Below are 21422 nucleotides of genomic sequence, written 5' to 3'. Positions count from 1 at the left end.
CGTTTCAACAGAAAAAGCAGACGTTTATGCTTTCTGCGAGATTAAACCTAAATGGACCAACGCTCCTCTTGGAGATACCCAGATCCAGATACCCAACTATACCCTGGTCACCAACTTATCTAGAGAAGGAGGAAGAGGAATAGCCATGTATATCCAAAGCTCTCTGAAGGTAGGAAGCATAGATATTAATTCAGATTATGAGCCATATATTGAACAAGTGTGGATATCTGTCCTCCTGCCTTGTGGGCCATTTTACATTGGTTGCATGTATAGAAGCCCCAGTTCCCCTGGCCTTGAATCCTCTCTACTTGCTATGAGTACTTCAATTGATATTAAAATGAAGCTACAAGGAAACATAATTATTGTTGGTGATTTTAATCGCCCAAATATTCAATGGGTCAACGGATTTGGTTTTTCTGAAAATAGTTTAATAAGACCATTCCTGGAGTGCCTATTTAATCATTCTTTGTACCAAGCAGTTAACTTCCCAACAAGATATAGAAATGGTCAGAACCCTTCGCTACTTGATCTACTCCTAGCAAAAGACCAAGAGTATAATAAGCATCGAGCCCCTACCACCATTTGGAACTAGTGACCACATTGTCATAAGTTGCAGTTTTAGACTGTATCCCCAAAGACTAGAATTTACAAAACATGTGTACACTGATTACAGTCTTAATTTGTCAGGAACTCATTCAATGTGATTGGTCTTTCATTGAGAATACAGATGTGGAAGAGTCATGGACAACTATGAAAAGAATATTATTGAAGGCTATTGAAAATCACTCTTCTACAAAATAGAAAAGGAAACCAAAAACCCTCCCGTATATCACAAAAGAAATAAAAATGGCTGGGAACAGAAAAAAGAAATACCGGAAGCTATACACAAAGAGTCAAAACCAGGCTGACTATTACACGAAATATAAGCAGGCTTGTAACCAGCTGAGAAGTCTCTCCAGAAATACCACCGAGAAGTATGAGGAATCAGTGGCAGCTGCAACAAAAACTAACCCTAAGAAATTTTGGAGGTATGTGTCATCGGGTAAGCCTGGAAGGCATTCTGTCACTCAACTTGTACAAGATGGATCTAAAATCTGCGACCCAAGGGAGATAGCTAATGCCTTAAATAAGCAGTTCATTTCAGTAATCACAGTTGCAGATAATGCCCCACTTCCAGACCCCCTACATTACGAAATTCAAAAAAGTATGCCGCCCATTAATATTACTAAAGTAGATGTAGAGACTCGACTAAAGAAGATTAACCCAAATAAATCAACAGGACCTGACGGAGTACCCCCTCAGCTCTTAAACGAGACGTATGCAGTACTATCACATCCTCTCACCATACTATTCCAAAAGTCCCTAAATACTAAATCTATTCCACAAGATTGGAAGGAAGCTTACATTACACCTGTTCATAAAGGAAGCAGCAGAGATGAAGCCAGCAACTATTGACCAATTAGTCTCACCTCGGGAGTGGGAGAACTTCTTGAAGGCATAGTTAATTCAGCCATTATTGAACACCTAAATGCAAACAAGCTACTATCTCCTAGCCAGCATGGCTTCCGCCCCAGTCGATCAGTTGATACTAACCTCATTGATGCTTACGAGCATGTCACAAAACTTATGGACACGGGATCCCCAGTTGATATGATATTATTAGACTTAGCAAAAGCGTTTGATAAAGTATGTCATAGGAGGCTAAATTCTGAACTCCACGCAATAGGCCTCCATGATGATGTCATAAATTGGACGATGCAATTTCTTACCAACAGGCAGCCGGACAGTGGTAAGAGTATTTGGGGATGGTGGATCAATTTTCTTCTCAGAATCAGCGGATGTAGAAAGCAGAGTACCCCAAGGCACGGTTTTGGGCCCAACTCTATTCAACATCTATATTAATGGTTCATCTTCAATCATAAAGAATAAGATTTGCCTATATGCTGATGATTCCAAAATAATCGGTCCAATTTATGACCCCCAAAGTACCAAAGACATCCAAGCAGATCTCAACACACTCTCAACATGGGCAAATCCCTGGCGACTAGAATTTAATATCCAGAAATGCAAAGTCATACACTTTGGAGCAAACAACCCTCTCAGCCAGTATTTTATGGAATCCAATGGTGGTTCTAAACAGTCACTGCAAAAAAGATCTGGGAGTCTTGGTTGATAACAAGCTCAAATTCAACTTACACACTCAGTCTGCAGTAGCCAAAGCCAACCAAACTCTCAGTATAATAAAGAGAACGTTCTGCAGTAGATCTCCAGTAGTGATTACTAAGCTCCTAAAGGGCCTGATCCAACCAAAATTAGAATTTGGGATGTCCATTGCCACGCCAGTTAACAAGCTTGACCAATCAATTCTGGAATCAGTGCAGCAACGAGCAACAAAATGCATAAGGGGTTTTCAAAATTTGCCATATTCTACTAGACTCCAGAGACTCAAAATACCATCTCTAACATACCAACGTAAGCGAGGGGATATATTGATGACATAAAAATTGATCTGCAACCACGATATCATCCCTGACTTATTCCAGTTAGATAGTTCGTCAAGAACAAGAGGGCACCCCCTAAAGCTCTACCGGAAACGCGCTAATACCAGGCTGCAAAACAAATATTTCTCCAACCGTGTGGTTGGCCTATAATTCCCTTAGCCAGAATGCAGTCATGTCCCCTAATACTGAAGCCTTCAAGTCAGCTGTTGACAGAGATTGGTGCAGCAAGCCATGGCGCACAGTTTGGGATGTGCCCAATGAGCTGAGTCCCCATCATCATTGACCGGCGTCTACAGGATTCGTCCTTATCGCTGGCAAGTGCGATTTAAGGTAAGGTAATTTAAGGTAATATCCTTTTGGTGTTTCAGTTTTATTCATATATTAGCCTAACAGAAAGCTGATTTTCTTCTGATTCTAGAAATGTAACTTTTGTTGCTTGATATTTATTCTATAAATCACAAATATTTAAATAAATTTTTCTTTTCAATTGCTTTTCATAACAGAGACCACATTTTTAATTTATGCTGACAAATCATTGGTGAAAATTTGACTAAGAAGGCGGAGTTCTTGTTACTGCCCTCACATTGCATCATGCTATACTAAAATAGGGATAGTCAAAAAACCCATTGCTATTTTTCCAAAATGCCAAAGAAAAGTGGTCTTTCCCAAAAAGAGGTATTTTACCCTATGACCTGAGAAGATATTTTGGATAAAATTCTAGTTTAGCTACTTTTTGCTATCTTGGGAAGGGGTTAGGCTAGGAAAATAAAACTTTTGGGGATGGGTCTACAGACTAAAGTAGGCCTAGCTTATGCCCCTGGAAGGCATTTTGAAGTACCTACCTCCACTCCTTCTCCTTTTAGAGGGCCCTGAACTTTGATGACCTTGAAAAATAGATTTTCTGCTTAAATGAAGTACAACAAAACTGTTTTCAGCTTCACAACTTTGTTCAATCTCATTTTATAAGATTCTAAAGATGTGCTAATACATTTCCTAAATTTTTAAAAAACATCTTGATATGGCTTAAAATTCTTCTCAAATAACAGGAAGTGAATTTTCAGAACTAAACCCAGAAAAAAAAAAATGGTAATTTTTTTGCAGTTCATATTATTGACTTTTGAATAAAGTAAACATAGCACTCACTGCCTTTTTTTATGTTCTTACCAAATATAACAATCATTTTTGTCAGAAATGAATTTTACCCCTGCCTCTATATATAGGCCTACCAATTCAGGGTATATATTTGCACATTAGGGGGAGGGTGAAGTAAAGTCTAAACTTACCTCTCATTTACATCAGAAATAAAAATTCCTAACTTAACCCCTTTCTATGATAGTGAAAAGCAGTTAAACTAGAATTTTACCATATTTTGAAGTACCTACCTCCACTCCTTACATTTTACTCTAATTAATACATGCTGGATGTCTAGCATCTTTGTTTTATCTCTTCAAGTCTAATTATAAAATAGCTACCTAATTCTTGATAAATTATAATTTTATATAAATAGTATGAAAACTTTAAAAGGATAAAAACTAAATTATAAAAAGTATGAAAACTTTTTTTTTTATAAATGATGGGGAAATAAAACTCATTCAGAATTACAGACTGAGTTGCTGTACTAAAATTTCTATTATACAACATTGTAAGTACCAATTAGACCAAGTAAGCCCCCCTCCCTCTCCTAAAATTCAGTTTATGGGTGCCCTTTAAAGAAATTTTTTTTTTTTTTTTTTATAGCTTTATTGATATTAATTTGTTGTTGATAAAAATTGTGTTTTCAATGTTAAATAGGGGAACATTGCCATACAGTTGTAAACTTGAGACTGAGAAGATATTTGCTTCCCTGCTTCAGTAATATTAGAGAAAGTTTTTAAAAAAATTCAGTTCACATTTTCTGAGCTAAAATGCAAAAAATTTAGACTAGAAAATGAATTTAAAACACAAAAGCAAACAACATGGAGGCCAAAATGAGACAAAACCCAAATTAGAAGAATTAAAAGCTAACAAAACAGAAGAAAGTAGCAGGTAAAATATAAAATAAATGAATTAAAAACAATAAACCCAAATCAAAAAAAGGTCAGCAACTCACCCAAAATTTAATTACTAACAATGTTCTCATTTAGAAGGTAAACAAATGACCAAGAATCTTTCTAGTGAAATAGAAGGCAAAGCAAAGAACTGCATCATATTTGTCTTATTTTAAATAAAGCTTCTCTAGCACAAGACCTTATAGATCTAAGAGCTCTGTAATTTCTTTTATTTTGTGAATGTGGAAATGACATAGAATTCATAGACATAAAAAAATAAATAAAACTTATAGAAACAAAAAAAAATATACAAAATTACAGAGAAATAAAAAAAGAACATAGAAATAAAGATGTTTTTCTTATTTTAAATAAAGCTTGTTTAAGCACAAGACCTTATAGATCTGATGAATACATGAATATTAGCAAAGAAATTTTCTTATGGAGAATTCTTCACTCATTTAGGGCTAAATGCCCATACTGCTGATAGCTACACAGTGACTAGTAAAGGAGTTTGTTTTCACAATTGATAGTTTCACAAATATTAGCCTGTCATAATTTTTTTTTTCAAAATATTAATTAATTCTTTTAATATTAAAAAAGTCAAATATTTTATATAAGAAATATTTAAATACCTTTTTTTTAGGCTCTACAAATGAAAATAAGGTTTCCAATCCACAAGGATACCCTGAATCAAAGAATTTTGAATACCTGCTACAACAGTTTCATGTCAGTGATTAGGAAAGAAATAAGATTTTGCAATAATTCAGATACTGTTGACTTATGGTATGCAGTTCATAGAAAAGACAGCCAGTTGGTGAATTCCTTTCTGCTATCAGGAAGTTCAGCAAGAGTAAAAGGGGAAGATGGAATCACACCATTGCATATTGCTGCAGCTAATGGCAGTATTGACATTTGTAAAGTAAGTATCATAAGAAGTCCTGGTTAACTCAAAGTTGAATTAGACCTGATTTAATTTAAAAAAAAGCTATGAGCTACAATTAAATTAAGAAAGATATATAAACGGTTTTTAATAGCTGTTTTTAAAATATTGCTAATTTTAAATATAGATAAATTGTTATCTAGTTTTAACAGAATACAGTAGTGAATATAAAGAATAGAAGTAAGTAATACATGCAGGGTTGCCACTCCCAGTGATTTACCACTATTTTTACTGATTTTTTTGTGTTGCTTAAAAAAAACAATTGCTAAATCAGCACATAAATCAGGACAAAATCACTAAAATCTAGTGATTTTTTTACCCAAGCCGCAATCCTGAATACATGTAAGACTATAGAATAGAATTTAATTTTGAAATTTCTTTCACAGCATGGTTGCTGCATTATATATAGGGTAAAGGCACTGATGATTCAACAGTTTTTGTAAAAAAAACACATTTTTTCTACTCTAGAAGGCCTAACTTAAAGACTTTTGGTTTGAAAAGGGTTTCAATATGTAGGAAAAACATCTAAGATTCTTACTGTTTGATCAGAAGTTTGAAGTTTTATCAGAAAAGGATTCCGATTTTCTGAGGTTGGACTGTTTTCACCTACAAATTTGACAGAACAAAAAGTTACATGTTTTTGACGTTAGTTGGAACCCAATTCGACACGTGTTGAAATACTTGGGGAATGCTTGTGGGCGGATCCTTGTGCATTCGACATGCCTATTCTTTTTACTTCATTTCTTTGTTTCTCTTCAACTTTGTTTAATGTGTAAATGTTTAAAACACTATTCAGATAGTGGAAGTAAAAAACTGAAAAAATTTTCTTTCAGGTATAGGAACAAAATTGGATAATCATATGGAGTGTAATCGCGTGACCTAGGTAATATGCCTTTTTTCTGTTTTTCACATTTTTGTATACATGCCACAAGAATAATATCTCCAAACGCTATCTAGAATGGCCCAGTTCCTCTCAGCTTTAATGGTCCAGAAAAGATTTTTTTGTTGTTTACAGTCAAAATGTTGTTAACATTTGGCCATTTCAAAGTTAATCTGCCATTTTAATCCACCTTAAAAATTTTAGTTTTTACAATCCTTTGTCTGGAAAGTCCAGAATCCTTGAAATATGCATGCCCTGCTTAAGATTATTAAAAATTGGTGACACCAAGGTGTTTAAGATGTTCCAATAGGATTTTGGGTGGGATAGGGTATAAAAAACAGCAGTACATTTCAAGGATTTTAAGAAGTTTATTGTTATTACAATTGACTTAGTGGAATTTATGTTTGCATGTAAATTCTTAGCCTCGTCCTAAACATGGGTAGGATTTTGATGGGGCAACTTTTGATATTTCTATGACATACTTTGAGGATCAGCAGGTAACCTACACATTAATACATTTGAGGGAATTTCTTACCAATGTCATTAATCAATACTAGATATAAGAGTGGTCCTAACAAAGTTCCTTTAGCAATTCCACACCAAGTAGGGAGGGAATCAGAGAGAACATTTTTGTATTTTACAACTTGGGATCTATTTGAAAGAAAAATATACAAAATGTACTAAGAGAGGGTCTTCTTCAAAGTTATTTAGTGATAAATGAATTCGGATGTGTGATCAACCAAGTCAAATTCTTAAAAATATGAACATGATATGAGGCCAAGTGGCAGTTCCTCAGATGATGGAAAAATCTAGGCATCAAATCAGTAAAACTATGAATTAATAAAAATCTTTTTTTATATTTTTTTTTCATGTGAAATATAATTAGAAATAATAATCATCAAATCTCTCATTGTTGAGAAAGTACACGTAAATTTGACAACTGTTTTCGCCAGAGGACCCTCGGATTTTGACACCAATTGTTTCTCATCGGTTTTACATGTTCAGTGAAGTTTCACAGAGACACTTATATTATGACAGGGCCTATTTCTGTCAAAATTTTGACAAGGTTACTACAAGATATTCTCTAATAGAAATGAATCATAGGCAGCGCGATAGCGCTGCCTAAGTAAAGAACGATGTTGGCACAATGCATTATTTCTCTTTTTTTTGGTCTTAGACCAGGGCACTTCGTATCAAAGGAATTGTCGTAGAAACTTCAGAAAGGGCTCATTCGATTAGAAATTGGAGTGGCTTGTGCCCTGTATTATAGTCAAACGTAATTGGAGGGCAACTAGCCCCCCCCCCCACGCCCATCATTCCCCCAAATACATCCAATCAAAATTTTGAGATAGCCATTTTGTTCCAGATAGAAATTGTGTTTTTGAGGAGGACACTCCCCCACAACCCTCAGGGCAAGGATTTTAAGTTATGCCCTTGGGGCAAATAAGAACAATGTCGGCACACTGTATTATTTGTTATTATTTTTTCTTTAGACCAGGGCACTTCATATCGAAGAAGTTGTCGTAGAAACTTCAAAAAGGGCTCATTCAATTGAAAATTGGAGTGGCTTGTGCCCTTTTTAATAGTCGGAAGTGATTGGAAGGTAACTAACACCCCTTTCACGCCCACCATTTCTCGAAACACATCCGATCAAAATTTTGAGATAGCCATTTTGTTCAGCGCAGTTGATTTCCAGATAGAAAATATTTTTTTGAGGAGGTCACTCCCCTACAACCCTCAGGGCAAGGGTTTTAAGTTATGCCCTGGGGGCATATAAGAACGATGTTGGCACAGTGTATTATTTATTTATTTTTTTACTTTAGACCAGGGCACTGTGTATCAAAGAAGTTGTCATAGAAACTTCGAAAAGGGCTCATTCAATTGGAAATCGGAGTGGCTTGTGCCCTTTTTAATAGTCAAAGGTGAATGGAAGGCAACTAACACCCCGTCCACGCCCATCATTCCCCCAAGCACATCCAATCAAGTTTTGAGATAGCCATTTTATTCAGCGTAGTTGATTTCCAGATAGAAATTACATTTTTGAGGAGGACACTCCTCCACAGTCCTCAGGGCAAGGGTTGTAAGTTATTCCCTGGGGGCATATAAGGTTTTTATAGAACCTATTGCTGTAGAAACTTCAATAAGGGCTCATTCCATTGGAAATTGAATTGGCTAGTGCCCTTTTTAATAGTCGACAGTGATTGGAAGGCAACTAACATCCCTTGCACGCCCACCTTCTCCCCAAACACATCCAATCAAAATTTTGAGATAGCCTTTTTGTTCCACGAAGTTTAATGTTTATGAAATTATACCTTTGACCAGGGCACTCCCCCCCACAGTCTTCAGGGCAAGGGTTATAAGTTATGCCCGGGGGCATATAAGGATTTTATTGAAATCTTTGTCGTAGAAACTTGAAATAGGACTCATTCAATTGGAAATTCAAAGGTCTAGTGCCCTTTTTAATAGTTAAAGGTAATTTGAGGGCAACTCACCCCCCGCTCACGCCCCCCTGTCCCCCAAACACATCCAATTGAAATTTTAAGGTAGCCGTTTTGTTCAACGTGGTTGGACGTTTGGACATTAGGTCTTTGAGGATGACAACCCCCCGCCACAGCCCGCAGGGCAAGGGTTGTAAGTTATGCCCTTGGGGCATATAAGGTTTTTATAGAACGCGTTGTCGCAGAAACTTCAAAAAAGGCTCATTCGATTGGAAATGGAAATGGTTAGTGCCCTTTTTAATAGTCGAAAACGATTGGAAGGCAACTAAAACCCCTTCCACGCCCACCATTTCCCCAAAAACATCCAATCAATATTTTGAGATAGCCATTTTGTTCCACGCCGTTTAAAGTTAAGGAAATTATACCTTTGATTAGAACAATTCCCCCCAAGTCTTGAGTGCAAGAGTTATAAATTATGCCCTGGGGGCAAATAAGTTTTTTATTGAAATCTTTGTCGTAGAAACTTGAAAAAGGGCTCGTTCGATTGTAAATTCAAAGGGCTAGTGCCCTTTTTAATAATCTCGAAAGGGACTTGAGGGCAACTAACCCGTCTCTCACGCCCACCTTTTCCCCAAACACATCCAATCAAAATTTTTAGATAGCCATTTTATTCAACTTAGTTGAAAGTTTTGGAGATTAGCTTTTTAAGGATGACAACTCCTCCACCCCCACAGCCCTCGGGGCAAGGGTCTTAAGTTATACCCTGGGGACATATAAGGTTTTTATAGAAAGCGATGTTGTAGAAACTTCAAAAAGGGCTCATTCGATTGGAAATTTAAAGGGCTAGTACCCTTTTAATAGTCGAAAGTGATTGAAGGGTAACTAACCCCCCTCTTACGTCTACCAGTTTCTCAACCACATCAGATGAAAATTTTGCGATAGCCATTCCTTACAACGTTGTCGAAGCTTCTTGAAATTGGCTCTTTGAGGAGGATAACCCCCTTAGATCCCTCAGTCCAAGGGTTTTAAGTTATGCCCTGCGCGCATAAAAGATTTATATAGAAAGTTGCTGTAAAAATTCTGAAAGGAGCTCATTTCACTGGAAACCGAAATTGCCATTTTTAAATGTTAAAATTGAGTGTAGAGTAATTAACCCCCCTCTTGCACTCACCATTTCTCCGAGAACATTCAATCAAAGTTTAGAGATAGCCATTTTGTTCAACGTAGTTGAAAGTTCTGTAAATTATGTATTTAAGGATGACAAACTCCCCAGGGCAAAGGTTGTAAGTTATGCCCTGGGTCATATAAGGTTCTTATAGATAGAGTTGTCGTAAAAACTTCAAAAGGGGCTCATTCAGTTGTAAATTGAGAGGGCTAGTGCCCTTTTTAATAGTGGAAAGTGATTGAAGGGTCACTAACCCTCCTCTCACGCCCACCAGTCTCCCAAACACATCCAAACAAAATTTTAAGATTGGAATTTTGTTCAACGTAGCAGAAAGTTCTAGAAATTAGTTCTTTCAGGATGAGAACCCCCCCCCCAGCCCTTAGGTCAAGGGTTGTGAGTTATGCCCTGGGCATATAAGGTTTTTATTGAAAGCGTTGTTGTAGAAACTTCAAAAGGGCTCATTTGATTGGAAATTGAAAGGGCTAGTGCCTTTTTTAATTTTTGAAAGTGATTGGAGAGCAACTAACGCCCCCCTCACGCCCACCATTTTTCCAGACACATCTAATCAAAATTTTGAGATAGCCATTTTGTGTAGCGAAATTGAAAGTTCTAGAAATTAGGTCTTAGAGGATGACAGCCACCCTAACAGCCCTTAGGGTTAGGGGTGTAATTTATGCCCTGGGGACATATAAGGTGTTTATAGAAAGTGTTGTCGTAGAAACTCAAAAAGGGCTCATTCGATTGGAAATCGAAAGGCCTAGTGCCCTTTTTAATAGTCAAAAGTGATTGAAAGGCTTGACATTTTTATGGTAAAGATCGATATGGGTATAATGTATTATTTTGTTGTTGTTGTTGTTTAGACCAGGGCACTTTGCATCGAAGGAGTTGTCGTAGGAACTTCGAAAAGGGCTCATTCGATTGAAAATAGAAAGGGCTGATGCCCTTTTTAATAGTCGAAAGTGAGTGGAGGGAAACTATTCCCACACCCACCCTTCCATTTGCCTTTATGTTCAAAAACTAAATGTTGCCATAAGATTAATCAAAATGCACTGTGTTAATGCTAATTCCCAATAAAGCATCTCAGCAGTATCCCAAGTACGACTGAGGGTATTATGTTCTAACTTTCGGGGCTACTTCTGCTCTTAAAATTTGACCAAATCAAAATAGCGTAAGTGTATCCAAGCTATCAAAGAAAGTAAACAGATTTTTTTTGCGAATGGTATCAAGTTTTCCATTTCAGGTTAACTAGAAGAGACATGAAACTAAATTAAACATTACAATTTCTGTCCAGAATTTTAAAAGGGTCTATGTTGTTAAAAGATGCTGAAAATTTTTCTCCAGCATACAAATTGCAGGCCAAACTATAAATTCTTAAAAAAAACGAAAAGATATAAAGTATTATTTTCTTTTCCCCTGAAAATAACATAATTGAACTCTACTGAAAAAAATACAAATGAATATGCATTGTCAGTTTAGTATACATATACTGATATTTAGTAATCAAAATGTTAATATTATTTGATTTATCTAAGTTATAAAAATAAAAACATTTATATCTTTTTCAATAAAGTGAAAATTATGTTCTGGCATTGGGAAGGCATAGGGGTTTTGAGCCCTACTCATGCTAATTTCTGCTCCTTTTGGGTTTGACTCGGTTATTTATTGTAATCTCTGTTGGTTTTGGGTTTCATTTATTTATCGATGCTGATTTGTAGTAGTTTCACGCTTGGTAGATTATTTGATTTTTTTTTGCTCATTTTTGTTTAATGGAGTTCTTTACTTTTCTTTGAAAAACTTATTTTGTGGAAAAAAGTTTTTTTTAATTAATCTCACGATAGAAGCCAATATCTACGTTTGAATTTGGCTGAAGGAAAATTTTTGTCGACCTTGTATTCCACTACATCAGACAAGAATTTTTGACACTTAGAACGTAGTTTTGTCAATATAATATTAGCTGTCATTTTAATTTAATTTTATCAAGAAAAATCCAATTTGGCTACTTTTTAGAGAAGATCAGTTGTATCTTGATGCATTGGTGCTGATTCTAACTTTGTTTGCTAAAAAATAACCAAGTAATGGCAGTTTGAACATTACATAGCTAAAAAATTGTCAGGAGCTCATTTTGTGTTGAAAACAGGAAACTGATTGAATTGAATATTCTTTTCTTATCTCAGGGTATTGGATATAGTGTCTACGTTTTGCATTGTCAAAATATAACGACGGTTCAGGAGATGAGGTTCCAAGTCACAACTAAGCTTAGTTATCCTGTTTTGAAGGAAAATTTTGACAGTGGTTCCAAAATTGTACTGTCGAATCATTGGTACCTTTACCCTATATATATATATATATATATATATATATATATATATATATATATATATATATATATATATATATATATATATATATTTATATATATCAAATTGAAAGAATTTGACCAGATAATTCATTGTACAAAACACTTAGATAAGAGGAGTCAAAACTTATTGAAAAAGTCAGAAAGAAAAAAGAAAAGATAACAATAAAATTACGGACTAGTTTTCCTGGCTATTATGCATTTTATATTATGCAATTCAACAAAACTCGGAACAAAACTATTGTGATTTCTTTCATGTTTAGTAGGGTTTAGTGGGTATGGTCAATTTGGGGAGTTTTTGAGATTTTATAGGGGATCGTCTGTTACGGGTGGGAAGGTAAGGTTTGGAGATGATGGAGCATAATTGGGGAACAGACAGGGTCTTGGTACCGAAACGAAGGCACATGAGGTTGCTTCTCAAGGCCAATGTGGTGAGCTTAAACCTACCTAGAAGATAATGATATGGAAACTTCCCTTCACCCTTTTGTGATTTTAAGTGCTCGTTTTTGGACATTTTCAATCTTAGAAACAAGCTCTGAAGGAAGACCAAGATGCCACACTGGTGAAGCATACTCCAGTCTTGGCCAAATAAAAGAACATTAAAGTTGGAGAAGATTCTTTGGGGGCAAGAAAATTTTATCAAAAGTTTTAGAAGGAAAATCAAAGGGGAAGCTTGTTTGAGGATGGTGCGAACATTGGTATCCCACTTCAAGTCAGCAGTAATTGTCACCCCAAGTAGTTTAAGGCATGTGACAGAGATTTTGGGAGGAATGTGGTTTTTGAAAGAAGGGGGTGATTTAAAAAAAAAAATAACTGTCATAACTGAAGATTTATTAGCATTAACTTTCATCTTTGACAAACAAGCTTCCTGTTTGACGTCATCAAGTAATGTCATGATTGAGCTTTTAGTATTTTGTTGACAAAACCTCTGGTGCAGACAGGTCTTCCAGTCCATATACTTCCATTGCTCTGTGTGGTCAGTCATGAAGCTATTAATCATTATTAATCATTATAAGGAAAGAAATGGGACCCATTGGGATTCTATGGGGGACTCCACAAAAGATAGGAAGGAGACCAGAATAAACATTTCTTTATTTAAGCACTTGAGAACAATTTGTTCAAAAGGAGGCGTTTTTTATCAAACTCTTTAACAACAGGTTTCTTCAAAAAAAGCTTTATTCTGGGGCAACTTTGGCGGAGTGTAAGTAATAAAGCTAATGCTGGGAGTTGGGAAAACATCACCTAAAAGTGAAATATTATCAACCGGGGTATTGTAGGAAGGTTTGTCGTAAGGCTCAAACTCACTACTCTGGACCGAGTTTTGAGAGAGACTAGTAAGACTAGTGACTTCAAAACCAGTTTTGAAGTGTGAGGGGGAGTGACCTTTGCCCCAAGCAAGAATTTAGCATCGTCAGAGATTTTAGCATCGTCAGGGCTTGAACCCGCGTCCCGATGGACATAGGATTGCAAGTCCAATGTGTCATCCAGTCGTGTAAGGATGGGCTTATACCTGTCCAATTTGAGTGAGATAAACAAAAATGTCTCATAAATGTGGTATAACCGACCTGTCCATTGCTGTGGTAAACCCCTATGTTCAGTTTGCAAAGGTATTTGATGCTCCAATACCTTAAATTGTTTTTTTTTTCATCAATATTGCTATTTTAATGTTATTTCTGTTGTATTTATTGATTCTGTATTTTTGACTATATGGTAAAGTTATGTTTTTGCAATTTTTTGTTGTTGTTGTTTTGTTCTTTTTTCCTACTCCTTTTGCAATATTTTGCATGCTTGCTAATGCGTAATAAAAATGAATGATTTATGATTATAAATAAAGTAAGAGATGGTTCATTTGATTGGATATTAAATGTTTGGTGCCCGTTTTAAGAGTCGAATGTGATAGTACTAAAATAAGGTGTAATTTTCGGAGAAACCACACCTGTTGGTAGCACGGGCAGGATTGCCAGTGCAATTTGTTCTTTACTTGGTTCCAGCTAAGAACAAACTGCAGGCTTACTCCTATAATTGATATATTAATGCATAGGTATGGCTATTATAGTGATCTAACAGGATCCAAATGATAAAATTAGCACCAATAACAGCTCTCCTGTATACCCTAGTACAGTAGTTCTCAAACTGTGGTACTAAGAAGGGGTACCTAAAATGTCTTGTGGATAAGAAAGGAGTACAGTGTCTAAGTAAGTTTGAAAACCACTACCCTCGTATCTTGAATTGATCCTGCCAGTCTTTGATATATACCAAAATTTGATATATAACATATATACCAAATATCGATTTGGTTATAACTAGATTATTATACCTACAAAGTCGCAACTGTCTGAAACGCTTGCTAGCTTCCTCCCCTGCAAAAAATTTGTCTATCCCTATTTCAAACAACTTGCATTAAAGTTCCCCTTTCATCCACCTTAAGATTTTAACCTATGGCACATCTATGTGTTTCTATATTCTTTCCAGTTAAATGATATGGTGTAAAGATTTAAGCCAGGGGCATCGGTTTTAAAAATGTTTGTTATTAATTTTTCTGTTCAAATATATTGAAATTTTTATTTTTATTTTAGCTATTACTTCGTCATGGTGCAGAAATTGATGCTTTGGACCGACATCTTAGAACACCGTTATTCATGGCGGTGTCAAAACGACAAGTCGATGTAGTCTTATTTCTGCTTGAAAGAAACGCAGATCCAAATTCTAAGACAAATAATGGTACATTTTTTTTTCATGTCGAGTATTAACTTAGAACTTTTAGGAGCGAATGAAAAGGGACTAGCAATTGGGATGGTATTCTATCCAGTACTTGTATGATATACCCACTACTGCGTAAGTTGCTCATGCATTGACGTACTTTAAACCGGTTTCTTTTGCTGGTTTCTTTCACCTTCGTGAGAAAAGGCAAAGAGAAGTGAGAGAATAGATGGGAAATATATCGTTTGGGTTATATATTTACACATTAGGGGGGGGGGGTGTTGGTAAAGTATTTTGACAGTATGAATTCAGAAAAAAAATATTTAGTCGTAATATGCATAAAAATTTTAGATAACAAATTTTTCATGTATACCCACTGTACTTTAACCCCCCCCCCCTAATGTGCAAATTCATAGCCCAATTTTTTTTCTAAAGTATTGTATTTTTATCATACTTCTGGATATTTTATTTGGATTAACCTAACTTCACTTCTTGAGGGGTAGTGGGTATATCATACAAGTGCCTTCTATCCTTTTTCCTTTCATTTTTTAACCTAATTTTGGCCTGTTCACAATCTACTTAGGCACTGTCAAACTGATTTAAAATGCTACACAATTTATTCATTTGAGGCAGCATTGAAGCAAATAATTTATACCTTGTAAGTCATATATATATATTTATTATATATATATATATATATATATATATATATATATATATATATATATATATATATATATATATATATATATATATATATATATATATATATATATATATATATATATATATATATATATATATATATATATATATATATATATATATATATATATATATATTATATATATATATAATAAATTATGTCATCCATATACCGGTCCCAAAATTTATGTTTTAAAAAAATAGGAATCTAACGCAATTGTTTCAATATTCTCCACAAAAATATTAGCTAATAAAGGGGCCCCCATAGGTAAACCATTCTTTTGTTCGAAATACTCCCCTCTGAATTGAAAAAAATAAGAGAACCTATTGCGCAAACTTACTAAATACATAATTACAGAAGCTTCAAAATCTGTTTTGCCACTAATCAAATCCAAATTTCTTAACAGCTTTCTTTCTAGAAGAGTTTCGGCTGCTTCTACATCATCATTTGTGTACATTGACATAATGTCGAAGCTTGGTTTATCTATGGGGGCCCCTTTATCCCCTTTATTAGCTAATATTTTTTGTGGAGAATATTGAAACAATTGCGTTAGATTCCTATTTTTTAAAACATGTTTTTTGGGGCCGGTATATGGATGACATTATTTCAGTATGGGATTATGGGGAGGAGGAATTAAAAGGATTTTTGGAACATCTTAATTGTTTGGGGAGGGATTTAAAGTTTACTGTTGAATTAGAAGAGAATGGGTAACTTCCTTTTCTTGATGTTCTTCTTTTGAAAAATGAAAATAGTCTGGATTTTAAAATTTACAGAAAACCGACAAATAACAATAGATTTTTGTCTTATAGTTCCGGTCACACTCGCCAAGTAAAAATTGGTTTGATCATTTCTCTAACTGACCGGATCTTTAGTATTTGCTCTCCAAAAACTTTTGAGGAGGAGTTGTCTTTTCTAAGGAAAATACTAATAAGCAACATGTATCCAGAGTGGTTAATTAACCAGACTTTTTCAAAAAGAAGAAAAAGGTTTCTAGAGATTTCTAAGGAAGTCCTGGGGACAACTCGGGACAAGGCTGTTTTTTGTTCCTTACCATATGTACCAGGGCTAAGTGAAAAACATAAAAGAATTTTACAGAATAATGGTCTAAGGGTAGCTTTAAAAATTAATAACACTTTGGGTGGTTTTCTAAATTCTGGGAAAGATCTAACTTCATCGGGGCAACAAAGTGGGGTTTATCAGATCCCATGTACTTGCGGAAGCTCATATGTGGGACGTACTAACCAGAATGTGTAAATGAGATTACTACAACATAAAGTTGCTCTTTTTTCGGCTTTAAGGCAAGATTCTTAGTCTGAATATTTTACTTCAACCCTTTCAGAACATATTTTCAATTTTCCAGACCATTTTATTTTTTTCAAGAATTTCTCTTTGATTTCTAGGGATCGGAGTTTAAAACAAAATTTTCGTGAAACTCTTGAAATAAAGAAAATCTTATTCAAGAATATTGCTTTGAATCGGGATACAGGTGAATTTGGACTGAACTCTATCTATGATAATTTATTAAAATCTGACAGAGTAAAGTTCAATTCACCCAATGTAGTTGACCTTTGTCCAAATGTTATATCATTGAACGCTAATGAACCGAATCCAAGAAGGTCAAAGAGGCTAGCTTCTGCCTTTGCTTTGAAAAGAATTAGAGATTTAAACAATATGTAGTTTTATTTGATTTCGTATATAAACTTTTGTTTTAAATTGTTTTCTTTTAGTTTTACTACTGATGACGGTCACTGTATATGTGACAGAAATATCTGGTATTTTTTTTGAGTTTCTATATACTGTCTATTAGAGAGTATTTTTTCCCTATTTTGAACTTTTATTTTATCGTCATGGAATGGCAGTATGGTCTCCGAAATTATCTACAGGGTGTTGAAGTAATTTCGATGATAATTTATCCAGAACTTACAAGTTGAACCCTCTGGCTCAGAAAAAACAACTGAAAGTTGAGCAGATATTATATCATGACCCATTGTAATCTTTCTGTTCAGCTTTGGCCCGAAAATGTATCTTTATGCATAACTTCTTCCCTTTTTTTCTCCCAGAATATAAATAATGTTTGATTTCATGCTGTTTTTTTTCAGTAAAAAATATTCAAAAGAGAGAGTTAAAACTGCAAAAAAAGAAAAAGAAAAAAAGTGCTTGGACAAATCGATCTTTTGTCTTCTTGTTGATATCTAATCATGCATTAGTAATTCAGAAAAACATATATTTCTGGAGGGGAATGCTCCAGAAGCTTTGCCATGAATGTTTGTTTTATGAATGTAGAAAGAACTATTTAAGGCAGTTTTAAGGTTCAGCTCACTTCAGACCTGGGGTGGCTAACCTTTTCTGTTCACCTGAGTTTATTCAAAACAATGCAAATTCAAGCTTAGGCCCAACCTTTTACCTCTAAGTATGGTTTATTCGTTGTTCTTTCTTCACTGGACCACATTTCTTCTTCTTCTTCTTCTATTTAACAGCAGGCGGGCTTTTCAGTAAAACTATTTAGCCCTTTTCCTTCTGCTTCACTCTGTGGGCTACAGAGCTACTGGCTTGATTGCCTCATATTTATTAGATATATTCAGATATCTTTCAGCAGATCTTTCGACTCTAGGAGTTCAAATATAAGATGATAGATGTCGATTTCTATGCTCTGTGTGCAGGTATAGTTGGCTAGGCTCTTGACTGATAGTGGGATTTTGTGGTGTTTGAAGTATTTTAACAGTTTAGAAAGCAAGGTATGTTGTGCAGACGTCAGCATATTACATTCAAATAGGCAATGGTCAATTGTTTCATTATTCATATTACAATGCCTGCAAAGAGGGGACAGGGGAATTGAACCACTTGAATTAGAAATCTTATATGAGAATGCAAGGAAATTTAGTCCATTTGTTCCAGAACGAATTCTATGATAAATTTTAGAAAGATACTTATTGGGAAAGGGGGAAAGGATAGGATTAATCTTATTAAAATTAATATCTGATAGCCTCCATCGGTAAATATCTCTAATTGGGATTGGTCTCCCACTTGGCTGGTCAATATTTATAGCATTTTTTGCTATTTCATCAACCTGATGATTACCACTTATGCCAGAGTGGCTTGGAATGTACTGGAAGTAAGTGTTTATACCACTTGAAGCAAGATTATCAATAATACTGAGACAATGATAAGTGTCAATGTCCAACTTATATTGAGGAGCTGAGGCCAGCAACTCAAGGCTTGATAAAGAGTCGGAATAGATGATAATATTATTCAATTTTTCAATCAAAGGTTGGTTTTGCTTAAGGTGTTCTAATACCATGATTATGGCATTTAACTCAGCAGACATTATAGATAAATTATTAAATAATCTCTCGCCCATTCCAATTTTCAGGTGAGGAAGGAAAACACCACTTGCAACCTTCTCATTCATTTTTGACCCATCAACAAATATTTGGAAATGATTTTTATAGGTAATTGTATTAAGTTCTGCAAATTTTTTCTGAACAAAAGCAATGGGGGTTAAATCTTTATTCCATTTTGAAAATTCAGTATTTATTATGGGAGATGACCAATTCCATGGAGGGGATTGGGGGAAAGTAGGTGCAATAGACTTTGCTGGTACAGGGAACTTCTTTTGAATATTGGCATACTCATCTGCAATACCTCTATACATGGCTGGATTTATTAACCAATTATATAATGTGTGTGAGCTATTTGATTCAATTTTTGTAAGATGTTTTATCAAGAGAAAGCTACGTCTATCTTTTATTGTTGTTAATCCACTCTCCATAAGCAGAAACTTGGTGCTTGTGGGTTTCCTAAGACCAAATATGAGACGTATTATATCATTTTGTGTTGTTTCAATTTTTTGCATCTGGGTCTTTGCACATGCACCATAGACAATGAGCCCATAGTCAATATGGGGTCTTATATGTGATTTATAAAACTGGAGTAAAGTTTTCTCCTTACAACCCCAGGGTGTGGAAAGAAGTCTTTTTAGTATATTTGCTTTTCTATAACATTTTTTTATTGTGTTTGAAATGTGGAGGTGGAAATTAAGTTTTTGGTCAAGCATGAGACCTAGGTAATTAATATTATTATCTTCTGGAATAGTTGTTTTATTTAGAGTTAGTTTTGCATTAACATGGTTTCGCTTCCTGTGAAATTGGATTATTTTTGACTTGGTGGGTGCAATGGGTAAATCTGAATGTTGAGAGAATTTTTCAAACTGGAAAAGTGACTTTTGCAGATTTGACTGTGCTATCTGAAAGGTGTTGCCAGATGACCATAGCACCAGATCATCAGCGTATTGTAGATTCGTGTGGAGTAGGTTCATGTCCCAGGGATATAGGGCAAATAGGAGGCAACTGAGGACTGCTCCCTGAGGTAGGCCTTTGGATATTGTCTTTTGGGGTGAAGAGGCTGAACCAACACAAACAATGAAACTTCGCACTTCTATGAAGGATTTAATAAAGGATACTAGCTTGGGAGGTACTCCAAGGTTTGCAAGTTTATTTAAAAGGATTTGGTGGTTCACATTGTCATATGCTCCTTCAAAATCAAGGAAAGCTGCCACTAGGATATTATTTTTTGAGAAAGATTCATTTATTGCATTTGTTAGCAAAATGAAAGCATCTGTTGAGGAGTGGTATTTCCTGAATCCAGTTTGAGTGTGTGGGATCATGTTATTTTTCTCAACAAACCAGAGGAGTCTGTGATAAATCATTTTCTCCATTATTTTCCCCATCACAGGTGTAATCATTATGGGCCTATAAGACTCAGGGTTATCTTTTGGTTTATTTTTCTTTAGGATTGGTAGGAGGGACGAACATTTCCATATATTGGGGAACCTAGAGGATGCCCAAGCATGATTATAACAATTTAGCAGTTCTTGTTTGTATGAAGGTGTGAGATTCTTTATCCATGTAGGGTGTATATTGTCATAGATGCTGTTAGTTTTGGACCTAATATGATGTATTGCATTATTCAATTCCTGGATTGAAAATTGATTAGTTATGTACTCGGATCCTGGGCGTGGTTTGTAACTAGGGTTCAGAGGAATTGTGGACAGATTGATTTGATTGTTTGATTTTAGCTTATTAACAAAAAGAGTTGCAAATAGGTTAGCCTTTTCAATATCATTGTCATAATGGGTATTATTATGTATAAGCTCATACAGGAGTGGGTTGGGAGAAGTCTTTTTCCCACATATGTGGCTTATGACTTTATGTATAATTGGCTCATGCGTTTCTCTGGAGAGATTATTTGAAAAATTATTCCAGTATTTATATTTAGCATCTATTATAGTCCTTTTTAGATTAGATTCTGCTTGTAATTTTTTTAAATATGTAGTAGGTGTTGGTTTTTTTATGAATTCTGTCCTAGCTGCCTTTTTTATCTTCCATTTATTTAGGCACTCATTTGTCCACCATGCTTTAGGAATTTGTTTAGGGAATGTTTTCTTAGGTGTTGTCCTGGGGATAGCATGATTAGCTGTATTTATTAGTAAAGATGTCAATGCTTCAGCATGTGTTTCAACTGTTGTGTTGGAAATGCATGAACTTTGGGTGAAACTTGTAATTTCATCATTTAGCTTATTTTGGAAAATAGACCAATTTGCTTTAGTGTTGATATATTTGGAGGTATGAGATGAAGTTTTAGCACGTTCATTTAGGGAGCAAACTATAGCAAAGTGGTCTGTACACAGACTATCAATTTTATTTATGTAAA

At 35.0% G+C, this 21422-nt stretch overlaps 3 protein-coding genes across 5 annotated transcripts in view; all 3 read left to right on the top strand.

The window, feature by feature from the left end:
• Window positions 1–21422, top strand: part of LOC148940269 (DNA cross-link repair 1A protein-like) — a 320311-nt gene that overhangs the window by 99460 nt on the left and 199429 nt on the right. The gene's annotated exons all lie outside the window — the stretch shown is intronic.
• Window positions 847–1455, top strand: LOC148940273 (uncharacterized). Its single transcript, XM_089106120.1, has one exon. The coding sequence runs from the start codon at window positions 847–849 to the stop codon at window positions 1453–1455; it is 609 nt and encodes a 202-aa protein (XP_088962246.1).
• The window catches only part of LOC148940271 (uncharacterized), a 43611-nt gene continuing 23815 nt past the window's right edge, over window positions 1627–21422 (top strand). The window contains exons 1-3 of the mRNA XM_089106119.1: window positions 1627–1686; window positions 5172–5447; window positions 14884–15028. Coding sequence (XP_088962245.1) covers window positions 1627–1686; window positions 5172–5447; window positions 14884–15028 — 481 coding nt within the window. The remainder of the gene's footprint in view (window positions 1687–5171; window positions 5448–14883; window positions 15029–21422) is intronic.

This window comes from Artemia sp. Qi Xiang Cuo, chromosome 20 (genome assembly GCF_049724085.1).
Source record: "Artemia sp. Qi Xiang Cuo chromosome 20, ASM4972408v1, whole genome shotgun sequence".
Taxonomy (NCBI): Eukaryota; Metazoa; Arthropoda; class Branchiopoda; order Anostraca; family Artemiidae; genus Artemia; species Artemia sp. Qi Xiang Cuo.
This window is presented reverse-complemented; position numbering and strand designations above follow the sequence as displayed.

Coding starts and splice junctions, on each gene's coding strand:
- LOC148940273 (XM_089106120.1), top strand. CDS start 847: ATGGCTGGGAACAGAAAAAAGAAATACCGGAAGCTATACACAAAGAGT.